Source organism: Salminus brasiliensis, chromosome 9, assembly GCF_030463535.1.
Source record: "Salminus brasiliensis chromosome 9, fSalBra1.hap2, whole genome shotgun sequence".
NCBI classification, from domain to species: Eukaryota; Metazoa; Chordata; class Actinopteri; order Characiformes; family Bryconidae; genus Salminus; species Salminus brasiliensis.
Window position 1 is genome coordinate 40,277,132 of NC_132886.1, and position 12,514 is coordinate 40,289,645.

At 47.2% G+C, this 12,514-nt stretch overlaps 1 protein-coding gene across 2 annotated transcripts in view; it reads right to left on the reverse strand.

Moving 5' to 3' along the window:
• gpr158b (G protein-coupled receptor 158b) overlaps positions 1 to 12,514 on the reverse strand; it is a 45,896-nt gene that overhangs the window by 9,132 nt on the left and 24,250 nt on the right. Inside the window, exons 4-8 of one of the 2 annotated variants that reach the window (XM_072688442.1) lie at positions 10,726 to 10,937; positions 10,109 to 10,177; positions 5,515 to 5,624; positions 3,762 to 4,000; positions 1,271 to 1,409 (exon numbers count right to left, since the gene is read on the reverse strand). In XM_072688442.1, coding sequence (XP_072544543.1) covers positions 1,271 to 1,409; positions 3,762 to 4,000; positions 5,515 to 5,624; positions 10,109 to 10,177; positions 10,726 to 10,937 — 769 coding nt within the window. Of the gene's footprint in view, positions 1 to 1,270; positions 1,410 to 3,761; positions 4,001 to 5,514; positions 5,625 to 10,108; positions 10,178 to 10,725; positions 10,941 to 12,514 lie in introns of both variants that reach the window. The other variant, XM_072688441.1, reaches the window with a different exon arrangement.

Genomic DNA, 12,514 nt, shown 5'->3' on the forward strand with positions numbered 1-12,514 from the left:
GTTAAAATCACAATGTAGGCATTTCCAATAAAGTGGCCAGTGCATTAAAGCACAATGTAGGCATTTCCAATAAAGTGGCCAGTGCGTTAAAATCACAATGTATGCATTTCCAATAAAGTGGCCAGTGCGTTAAAATCACAATGTATGCATTTCCAATAAAGTGGCCAGTGCGTTAAAATCACAATGTAGGCTTTTCCAATAAAGTGGCCAGTGCATTAAAGCACAATGTAGGTTTTTCCAATAAAGTGGCCAGTGCATTAAAGCACAATGTAGGCTTTTCCAATAAAGTGGCCAGTAAGTGGAAACACTGATATATATCAGATTTGTTAAAAATAAATGCAAACAAGTATCATAAACAAGTATCTCAACCTCATTACCGCCTGAACAGATGGTAATTTGCTCTGATTGTATTCATAATGGATTAATCCCATGCAATCCGAGAGAGAACCATTGACCCCCATTGACTTACACTGACACTGATCATTATAAACGCTGGGTTTCAGTGTGTGTCTCTCTCTCTCTCTCTCTCTCTCTCTCTCTCTCTCTCTCTCACACCTCCTTTTTATAGGATCAATGACTGGAGGACTGTGATTGGGGGCAGCAGAGGGAGCTCCAGTCACTTAAGGGTCCCAACCTTACCCTAAAGGCTAGGAAAACCGCCTTCTGAGGATGCGTCTTGAAGGTAGGAGGACCTATTCAAATAAGAAGCACTCAGGTGAATTTCTGAGGGTGGGCCAAACAGCACTATGCTAGCAGTCAGGATGTGGTCATCGCCATGGGGGAATGGGAGGAGTTTTAGGCGTGCAGTTAATTAACACCACCTGCCTAATATTGAATAGGTCCCTCTTGTGCCGCCAAAACATGTCTGACCATTCGAGGCATGGACTCCACGAGACCTCTGAAGGTGTATTTCTGTGGTATCTGGCACCAAGACCCACGTCATCAGCAAGTCCTTTAAGTCCCTTAAATGAGCATCAGTGAGTCTTGGGCGTCCTGGGCCCTGTCGCCGGTTCACAGGTTGTCGATTCCTGGAGCACGTTTGGTAGGTACTGACCACAGCATTCCAGGGAACACCCCACAAGACCTGGTTGATGTTCTGGAGATGTTCGGACCCAGTCGTCTAGCCGTCACACAGTGTCTTAGTGCTAACGTTATGGCTGACTGGTGTAGGCTTCAGCAGCTTGTTAGCTGTATTAGCCTCTGTGGCTCCCCTCCCTCCCTGGGGAGGGAGTTTGGGTGTTTGGGTAAATCAGCAGCTTTCTGAGCTCACCTAATGATGTGGAATATCGCAGAGATGAGGAGCTCGTTATAGATGGCGACCGCCATGTAGCGCGGCTCGTGGAATGCAGAGGGCACGGTTCGCACGGCGTAGCACAGATAGACGCCCCACAGCAGGAACAGGAACTCCGCTGGGAGAGAGAGAGAGAGAGAGACAGAGAGAGAGACAGAGAGATAGCGAGACAGAGAGATAGAGAGAGAGAGAGAGAGACAGTGACTTATTATTCACCACAGCTGACAGCGAGGATTTCTGCTGCCGCTCTCCCTGTGACACGTCTCCTCCTCGTCTCCTCTGATGTTCCAGAGCAAGCACCAGATGAATGACTTCCCCTGGTGTTTGATTAACTGATCTGTTAAAATGACTCCAGCCTTAAATGAGGAGGTTTGATGAATTATGGGAGGCAGACTTGCTGGGTCCTCACTCACCTAGGTGATCAGACCCAAAGACACTGCACCAGTGATTAGTTTACTGTGTGTTTTGGGGGATGGGGGAGTGCAATGCCTTATAGACACTTTATGGACAAAAGTATTGGGACACCCACTCATTCATTGTTTCTGTTTGTGAAATCAAGGGTATTAAAAAGAGTTAGTTCTGCTTGTGCTGTTGGAGTAACTGCCTTTACTGTCCAGGGAAGGCTTTCTACTAGATTTTGGAAGAACATTGCTATGAGCTCAGTTCTGGGGGGCTTAATACCCCTCTAACCCACTCCTGGCATTAGGCAGCATGGTGCCAATAGGTTTATGTTTATGTGCCCTATAGAGTCCTATTCTATTGGCAGTACTTCTCTACAGAGTCAGCGATAGGAGCAGCTTATAGTAGCTGAATGTGTTCATAAGAAGGGGTGTCCACAAACATTTGGACACACAGTTAGGTAAGAGCTTATTAAAATATGTTCTATGTATTTTCTTAATACACTTTTAAAAGAAAGAGGGATTGCGCAACTTCAGCAATCGCCTGGTGTTGCTAGGGTGCTTCAAGGGTGTTGCTTGATGATCGCCATGGTATTTTGGGGGTTAATAGGTGATTACTGATGTTGGCAAGGCATTGCAAGGTCGTTGCTATGGTTTTTTATGTTGTTGCTAGGGTGTTGCGAAGCGGTTGCTACCACATCAAAGGTGGTTAGTAGGGTGTTGCCTCATGGTTGATATGATATTGGAAGTGATTGGACAGTGTCATTAACAAGCTGTATGTAGTACAGTATAGTTAATAAAGTGGAAGATGCAGTGGGTGGAAGATGCACAAGGCAGGGGTTTCTAATAAAGTGGCCAGTGAGTGGAGGTCAAGGTCAGGAAACTGTTTGAGCTTCTACCTTTTAAACATTTTAGCCACTGCAGAATTTCACATAAGCACCATTTGGTTCAGTTCAGGCCATCAAGTGGTGCTCTCTCTCTCTCCATCTCTCTCTCTCTCTCTCTCTCTCTCTGTACCAACAGCCCCAAAATAACCAGAGAGAATGTGGGAAAAACACCAAACTTCCAGGGCTTAAGGAGGCCGCTTTGACAGCAGAGGCGTAGGATATATAATCTAATCCTCCGGGGGCAGACAGAGCGAGCCGGCGAGGCGTGCAGCTGCCAGACACCACACTCACGCTCCCTCTCCCTCTCCCTGACAGCCCGCAGGAAGTGGAGAGAGAGACAGCGCTCGGGTCATTGTGAAGATAAGGTGCTAAGAAAACACGCTGTATCTCCTGACAGAAGCACAGCTGCGAATCAGCACGAAGAAGTGCAAGTACTGCAAGTGATAAAAGGTATTTATACATACTGGCCACTTTATTGGAAACACCTACTTAGTACTTCAACTCACTGGCCACTTTATTGGAAACACCTACCTTTTGCTTCAGTTCACTGGCCACTTTATTGGAAATGGCTACACTGTGCTTTAATGCACTGCCCAGTTTATTGGAAACACCTACATTGTGCTTAAATGCACTGGCCACTTTATTAGAAACACCTACCTTGTACTTCCACTCACTGGCCACTTTATTGAAAACACCTACTCAGCTTCCACTCACTGGCCACTTTATTGGAAACACCTACCTTGTACTTCCACTCACTGGCCACTTTATTAGAAACACCTACCTTGTACTTCCACTCACTGGCCACTTTATTGGAAACACCTACTCTGCTTCCACTCACTGGCCACTTTATTGGAAACACCTACCTTGTACTTCCACTCACTGGCCACTTTATTGGAAACACCTACTCTGCTTCCACTCACTGGCCACTTTATTGGAAACACCTACCTTGTGTTCCCACTCACTGGCCACTTTATTATAAACACCTACCTTGTGCATCTAGTCACTGGACACTTTATTAGAAACACCTACCTTGTGTTTCTAGTCACTGGTCAATTTATTAGAAACACCCCCCCCTCCCCCGTGCTTCCACTGACTGGCCACTTTATTGGAAACGCCTACCCTGTGATTCTCTTCACTGGCCAATAAAAACATTAATAAGCACGTGTTAATAAAATAAACACCCACCCACAGCCATCATGTAGTCCCAGCGGTCCAGCATGCACATGTTGAACTGCAGGCCCTCTGGAGTGATCCCCACATCCACCAGGGCGTGATTGATGTCTGTGCTCTGGCACATGGCCGAAGTCCAGGCCACCAGAAACCACAGAACCACTAGCAGGATGGCTGCCAGCAGGCGCAGCACATGCCAACTGGTCATGTAGGGGATCCGTTGGGCCGTACGGGACAGGAACACTTTCAGGACCCTGGACAAGAACCAGCACAGTTAGCATGTCATCCTTGTTTGCTACTATTAGTTTTTGTAGTATTTGTACTTGGACTTGTCTTTGTCTCAACAGTATTTGTTTTTGGACTTTTCTTTGTCTCGACAGTATTTATACTCAGACTTGTCTTGTCTACGTCTCGACAGTATTTGTTCTCGGACTTGTCTTTGTCTTAACAGTATTTGTACTCGGACTTGTCTTGTCTACCTCTCGACAGTATTTGTTCTCGGACTTGTCTTGGTCTTGACAGTATTTATACTCAGACTTGTCTTGTCTACGTCTCGACAGTATTTGTTCTCGGACTTGTCTTGTCTACGTCTCGACAGTATTTGTTCTCGGACTTGTCTTGTCTACGTCTCGACAGTATTTGTTCTCGGACTTGTCTTTGTCTTAACAGTATTTGTACTCGGACTTGTCTTGTCTACGTCTCGACAGTATTTGTTCTCGGACTTGTCTTGTCTACGTCTCGACAGTATTTGTTCTCGGACTTGTCTTGTCTACGTCTCGACAGTATTTGTTCTCGGACTTGTCTTGTCTATGTCTCGACAGTATTTGTTCTCGGACTTGTCTTGTCTACGTCTCGACAGTATTTGTTCTCAGACTTGTCTTGTCTATGTCTCGACAGTATTTGTTTTCGGACTTGTCTGTCTCGACAGTATTTATACTCAGACTTGTCTTGTCTACGTCTCGACAGTATTTGTTCTCGGACTTGTCTTGTCTACGTCTCGACAGTATTTGTTCTCAGACTTGTCTTGTCTATGTCTCGACAGTATTTGTTTTCGGACTTGTCTGTCTCGACAGTATTTATACTCAGACTTGTCTTGTCTACGTCTCGACAGTATTTGTTCTCGGACTTGTCTTGTCTACGTCTCGACAGTATTTGTTCTCAGACTTGTCTTGTCTATGTCTCGACAGTATTTGTTCTCGGACTTGTCTTGTCTACGTCTCGACAGTATTTGTTCTCAGACTTGTCTTGTCTATGTCTCGACAGTATTTGTTCTCGGACTTATCTTTGTCTCGACAGTATTTGGTACCGAACCTAATTCTCGCAGCCTTCTCGAAAAAAACTCCCACTTTGGCTCCATGTTTACTTGATTTGCTCTGAAGAAGCGATCCGCTCACACCTCCCCAACCTCGACTGCAGTGTGTATGTCTGTCTGGGGGATATACTTGGCTGGAAATTGAGGCTATGGCCGATCTAAGCCTGAGCTCAGTCAGCAGCCCAGAGAGAAGGCTTTGAGTCGGTGCCACCGCCTGAGACATGACTGCATTTTTTTTTCGTCCTCTGTGTGTCAGGTTTGCTGGTTTGCTGCTCATTGAGTCCTCCCTGCCTTCGTTTAACCCTATGCTCCCTGACGGACTGTCCTCCTCATGTGGACACACTAGCTAGAAGGGTCGTTCTTATATGGTCATATATACACATACTGCCTACAGCAGACTTGTCTAGTGGACCTTAAAGATAGGTGGAGCTCATAATGTTGTTGGTGAAGACATACCGATACAGCTTGAGGATCACTGTTCCATAGACCGTAGCAAAGCCCAGTAGTCGGACCCACCTCAGGAGAATGCAGCGGAATACGCTCGGCTGAAAGTAGAGGATCATCACCTGCAAGACACGACCAGAGGAATGTAAATTACTAAGGAACGCCAGTCCACGCCTTAAAGCACTGGGTGACGGCTTGTTCTCGCCAGGATCGAGGAAACAAAAGAACCTACGCCCCCGTCCACACAGGCCCCCTGACTGATTCCCTCACATCGACGGCTGACTAACGCCGTGTTGTGTTCTTGCCGTCCAGCACCGAGCATTCCCGCGGATCTGGGGCCTTGGCGCTTCTGCTGTTAGCCTCTCTGAACGCTCTGATTCATCGCTGGCAGCCTTGGGACCGATCTGCCCGTCCAGATTAAAGTCAGTGTAAACAGGGTTCTGCACACGCCTGCTCTACGAGGGGCGAGAAGGCCGATTAAACATGTATGGTGGCGGTGCGGAGATATACATCAGCGTGGATGTGCTTGGAGCGTGTTCACGCTGAGGGGTCCTGCATCTTTAATGCCAGTTGCAAGTTTCTGAACTTCCGCTACACAGAGTGAGGAACCTTTTAAAGGTCTAAAGAACCTTCGCTTGATTCAGAGGCTCCTCAAACATGGTTTGGGAGGGTTCCCTCCTAATCTTCGCCGAAACCTACGAGTGGTGCTGTACTGACCAGGGAACCCTCTTTTTCCCAGGGCAACCCTACCTTACCATCATGACACTCAGGCAGCCCTGGAGCTCCTATCCAGACCTACCTCTTACACTGTGTCCAAAAGTTTGTGGACACTCCTTCTAATGAATGCATTACGCTACTTTAAGTTGCACCCGTTGCTGATGCAGATGTGCAAGTACCTGTAGTATGGAGAAGTTCTGCCAATAGAATAGGACTCTCTGCAGGAGCAGATGAACATGAACCTATCAGCACCATGCTGCCTAATGCCAGGCATGGACTAGTAGAGGGGTATAAAGCCCCCCAGCCTTGAGAAGCTGTGGAGCAGTGGAAGAACTGTGTTCTCTGGAGTGATGGAGTTGGAGTGATGATGAGGTGGGGTGGTGGTGATGTGGTGGATTGTGCAGAGGTGAATTGTAACTTTCTGGACCTGTATTTTCCATCTCTACTGCTCTAGCAGCTTCACCACCGAGGCTTTTCTCCAGCTTAATGCTAAGATTGCAGGCGTACTGCGCTCCCTTCTCCAGTTTTAGCAATTGCCACCCCCCCCCACACTTTAATAATCCAATTTTACAACTTCTACACTATTATATTATGCTAAAATAACTCCTCCGCCTTTCTGCATATGCAGAGAACAGCCACGTTATTCCTTTATCTTGACTGACAGCTCACATCCTCGGCTCATTCTAGCGCGCAGCAGAGCTGTTCTGTGGATTTCTTTTATCAGAGCTCTCGGCTTCACAGCTTTGCACATTCTAGACGATATTGCTTCTTTAGCTGCAGCTTTACAGCCCGAAATATGGTCGGGTCCATCTTCATACACTGGTTTCCTTGTCCATCCTCTATACTTGTGCAGTATCCCAGTTTAAAAAGCCGAGGTCAGAGCACAGGGTGAGCCCTGCTACTGCACCCCCTGGAGCAGAGAGGCTTAACGGCCTTGCTTAAGGACCCAAATGTTGGAGCCTTGCTCCCATGTATTGAACCAACAACCTTGCGATCAATATCCTAATGCTCTATCCACTGAACCATGACTTCCCTATCCTTGTGGAGTCCTGAGAGCTGCTTTATGGTCTGCACATGCATTCATAAGGACAGGGATAAGGTTAGTGGGGGTGGACATTAGTGTCTGGTTTTAAAGGGCCCATATCGCATATTTCTGTAAATCTGTAAAACCATTTCTTTTTCCTGATTTCATTTGTGGAATTTAATGAAAAATTTCTGTTTGTACGCTTTCAGGATGTACCATTCACTCCTCTGAAAACGGAGCTACGAGAAAGGAAGAGCTGCCGCTACCCGATTCGCCAAGAGGCCGCGCTGAATTCACAGTGAGTAGAACATCTGAGTAGAATTGAATAAAAACGGGGAAAAATGTGAAATAAATCAAAAGAAAAGTGTGTAGACACCAGCTTACGAAGGCCTGTGCTGGCCAACATTGCTTTCAAGGTCTAAAAGCGGGGGAGAGAGCGCCATCTGCCTACCTGGAGAGAGAGCGAGCACAGCCAATTGTGCTCTCTCAGACTCTGGACACTGATGGCAAAACGGCATGGCTTGGCATGGCCCTAGTGGTATCGCGTTAGACTGCTGAGACATTCAGAGGGCCGGGACCCAAATCCATACATTTGACTATAAAGGCTCACCCCCCCCCAAACACACCCCACCCCCCGCCCCCGACATTCGTCGCCAGTATCAGTGTGTAGTGCATAATTGGGACTGAGTCAGGTTTTCGGCCTAGGCTGCTTATTGAAAGAGTACACAGTGCACAGTACTAGGCATTCAATCAGAGCATAGCTCAAGTAACCAAGGGAGGAAAGTGGTTGTTTAAAAAATACATTACCCAGAATGCAATGCAATTTTGTTTTTACATTTTTGGTGCATAAAACCTCACTACACTCAGAATTGGAGCTCATAGAAATAAGAATGTGTGTCATATATACAGAACTTACAGATGCTTTAAGCCAGTGAGTCTGGTGTTGGAAATGTGTTGGAAGATGGGCCGCCACGGATCTTCTCATGGTAAGCTGGTGACCTGGAGAGGTTAAAGGTCTACGGCTAACCATGTATGGGTATATGCGAGTGTACATGTGTGTTTGTATAGTCAGATGGGGGCTGAGAAAGCGGCTTTTTCCCCCGCAACGGCCCGGCATTAATTAATCAGTGGGTTTATTTTTAAACCCGTTGCGTTAGAACTTGATGGACTTGTTAAAAATGCATGGAACTCCACGGCAGAGCAGAAGCACTCGGCTGCGCACGGCATGGTGGTGAGCGAGGGGGGAAAAAACACACACACACACACACACACACACACACACACACACGGAGCCCTGAGTGCATCTCAGAACAGCCGCATATCTGAGTATCTCCCCATCCTGACTCGGAAGCAGCGCAGAGAGCTCCTGCTCCTGTGTTTCCTTCTTTCTTGTGTTTCCCGCTTTTTCTTCTTCCCCCAAAACAATAGTGCTGAAGTTAAAAAGACTGAAGGCATAATAACAGGGCAGCCAATCAGAACAGAGAATGTTTACATGTACAGGCGATTCTCAAAATGGGGTGCCCTTTAAAAAGGAATGAGCAGGTGTCCAAATACTTTTGCCCACATAGTGTGGACTGTCTGATGTTATAACGTCATTTTGTACAATAGTGTTTGCTAGTATAGAAAGGTATTTTTGCACATTTTTAGGACGCGACTGGGTTGAATGGTTGTCACGGAGCTCTTAGCCTGTCTTACTGTAAGGGTTAAAGAGAGGCTGGTAATTGGGCGGGAGGAGGCGGGGCGGGGTAATATCGTTAGGATACGGGCCCTTTAAGAGTAACGAAGCCTGGCTGTGTTGAAATGAATAATGACAGGTTTAGTGAGACAGGAATATGAGACATCATGACCATCTCTCCCTCGCTCGCTCGCTCTCTCGCTCGCTCTCTGCTGACAGGCACAGATGGACTGGGAGGGCGGCTAAAGCCTCTGAACGGAACATCTCGGAACATCGCAGAGTAAGAAGCCTAGCAGGGAGCAGCGGTGCGTTCAGAAGAAGCTACAGACAAGAACCCTCAGCCCACATGAGAAAAGAGGAACAGTGTTAGAGGAGTCTGTCAGGGGAGTCTGCCCCTGTACTTTATTTAGACAAAAGTATTGGGACACTTGCTCATTCATTGTTATTTCTGAAATCAAGGGAATAACTAAAAAAGAGTTTCTCCTGCTTTTGTTGGAGTAGCTGTCTCGGAAGAAGGCTAGGGGGAAGAAGGCTACAAGATTTTTGAGCGGCATTGCTATGAGAATTTGATTGTATTCAGCAGCAATAGCGTTACTGAGGTCTGGATGTTGGATGATGATGATGATCACCACCCCACCTCATCATCCCCAACTTCCTAACTTATCCCAAAAAGTACTGGATGGAGCTCCACCATCCATCATTTCAGAGAACACAGTTCTTCCACTGCTCCACAGCTCAATGCTGGGGGGCTTTATACTACCCCTCTACTAGCCCACGCCTGACATTAGGCAGCATGGTGCCAATAGGTTCATGATTATCTGCTTCTGCAGGGAGTTCTATTCTATTGGCAGTACTTCGCTACAGGAACTAGACGTGCTGTGTATGTGTGTGCATTTGCATATTTGTGTCAGCAGTGGGTGCAACTTAAAGTAGTTGAATGTGTTCATTAGAAGGGGTGTCCACACATATTTGGACGTGTTGTTGCTGGTTGATTTATCCACAGGTCTGTGAAACATGGTGAGGGTAGCACTTTTCAAGAAAGTTTAAAAACCACCACTAATCACAGGTTCTACCAGAGCATCGTACAGCAGGATGTGAGAAGCACTGCTATGGAGGGGTCAAATGGTCAAACTAGGCAAAAGCTTTGACAGCACCAGTCTCTGCACACTTCAAGAAAGATTCAGACTTACAGGAAAGTAGAGGAGAATAGCTCCAGCCAGGATGGCCTCCAGAAGAATCAGCCCCGAAGCTCGGATTCTCTGAAAAGGAGAGAGAGCGAGACGAAGAAGGGTGAACCAGGAGCCAGGAGGTCAAACCCCGTCCCCTCTCGGCTGACAGACTACAGCGCGAACATTTCCCTGGGGTTTAATATCTGCGCTCGTTATTCTGTGTGTGACACGGTCTCCTCTCAGAGCCAGCAGACCCCAACTCCAATGAAAATATGGCATAACTGCCCCCCTGAGGGGGAGGGGAGAGGGAGCATGGTTTGGGGCACGGTGAAGCATTGCTCAGTGGTTGCATTTTCTGAATGGTCTGACACTAATGAACTTCGTGTGAAGAGCCGGAGCAGGTGAGGGGTTCTCGTCGGAGAACCTGGGTTTTATTTCTCTCACCCATTAGACCTGAATATCGTCCAGTGACAGACCGGTTCTTCCCAGACCAGATTAGACCAACAACAGGATTCTATAAATCAGTGCTGGTCTAGGACTAGGTCTCTGAAACGTCGGTGGTTTGTTTTGTGGTAAAATTGTTATGGCGACACGTTTGAACAGAAGATTTTCTGGACCGTGGCCCTGCAGGTGCTGACCTTGTTTCGGCGGAAGTGGTAGACCACCGGCATACTGATGAAGTCCAGCAGCATGCAGAGGCCCTGGAAGGAGGCCACGGCCACCCGCAGGACGCCGTCCTCCTGAGCTAGACACGGTGTATCGTCCCGACAAAACGAGCAGCCCTCGCGGCACGGCAGGCATCGAGCGGACGCGTCCAAGGACTCATCGCTGTAGAGACCCTGCTCTGATTCTACTGACCAGCGAGAGAGAGAGAGAGAGAGAGAGAGACATTCATTTAATAAAACAGCCCTTTTAGTTTCAGTTCACTTGAATTGAATCACCCACTATCTAGAACCTCATCTACACTGTATGTCCAAATGTTTGCGGACACCCTTTTTAAAGAATGCATTCAGCTATTTCAAGTTGCACCCTGTAGAGAAGTACTGCCAATAGAATAGGACTCTCTGGAGCAGATAAACGGGAAGCTGTGGGCAGCATGCTGCCTAATGCCAGGCGTGGACTAGAGCAGTGGAACATTGAGCTGTGGAGCAGTGGAAGAGCTGCAGTCCTGGAATGATGGATGGGGCTCCTTATGGGATGAGTTAAGAAGGAGGAGGTGAGGTGGTGATCATCCAACATCCTGACCTCACTAACGCTCTTGTCTCAGATTGCAATCAAATCCTCACAGCAATGCTCCTCCTCCAAAATCGAGCAGAAAGCCTTCCTCTCTGGACAGTAGAGACAGTTACTCCAACAGAAGCTGGATCAGCTCTTTTAATACCTTTGATTTAAGAAAAAACAATGAAGGATTGGGTGTCCCAATACTTTTGTCCATATAGTGTATGTAAGAGGACTGTTCTGAGAGACGTGAAGCGCTAATTGCTAACTCTAGCATTATTGAGGCAATGAGAAGGTACTGTCCGTCTGAATGAAGGGGAGGGGTCTAACCAAGAGAACTGGATCTGTAGAGCCCGCCTCCTTATTCGCATCGTCACAGTTAGCGTGTAGCAGCTAAACAGCTATAATGGCCAATTAGCATCCTAGCAGACTAGCGCATAACCCAGCATGCATCACTTTTACACATGTCTCAAGGGTGTGTGTGGAATATGTACATGTAAGCGGCCTGAGTTAGGCACTCGGAGTGGCAGTAGAGCTGCTTATTTGTGTGAAAAGTCCTCGTTCCCCTTTATGCTCATGAAGCAGCGTTTTCCCGCACCGCTAGCGTTTCATTAGGAAACGGCGCAGACTCGTTTCACTGATGACTCACATGATATTTTTAGATCCCTTAATGCGCATATCTGTGTGTGTGTGTGTGAGAAGATGAGACAGCTATGTAAAGTGTGACGTCGCCCATAGCAACTAGGATTTACCATAATTATGTAATCCTGTCTTTTGGGGGGGCTTTATTGGGGTTCCTCTTTCTTATGACTTAAGAAGGTGACGGGAGGTGAAGTACTGGTACCACCATGTGCCTCCTCTCGCTGGCCACTTTATCAGAAACACCTACCTTGTGCTTCCTCTTCCTGGCCACTTTATTAGAAACCCATTTCTTGTGATTTCAATCACTGGCCACTTTATTAGAAACACCTACCTTGTGCTTCTTTCAGTTGCTGGCCACTTTATTAGAAACACCTACCTTGTGCTTCTTTTCAGTTGCTGACCCCTACTTTGTGCCTCCTCTTGCTGGCCACTTTATTAGAAACCCCTACTTTGTGCCTCCTCTTGCTGGACACTTTATTAGAACCCCCTACCTTGTGCCTCCTCTTGCTGGCCACTTTATCAGAAACACCTACCTTGTGCTTCTTCTCACTGGCCACTTGAATAGAA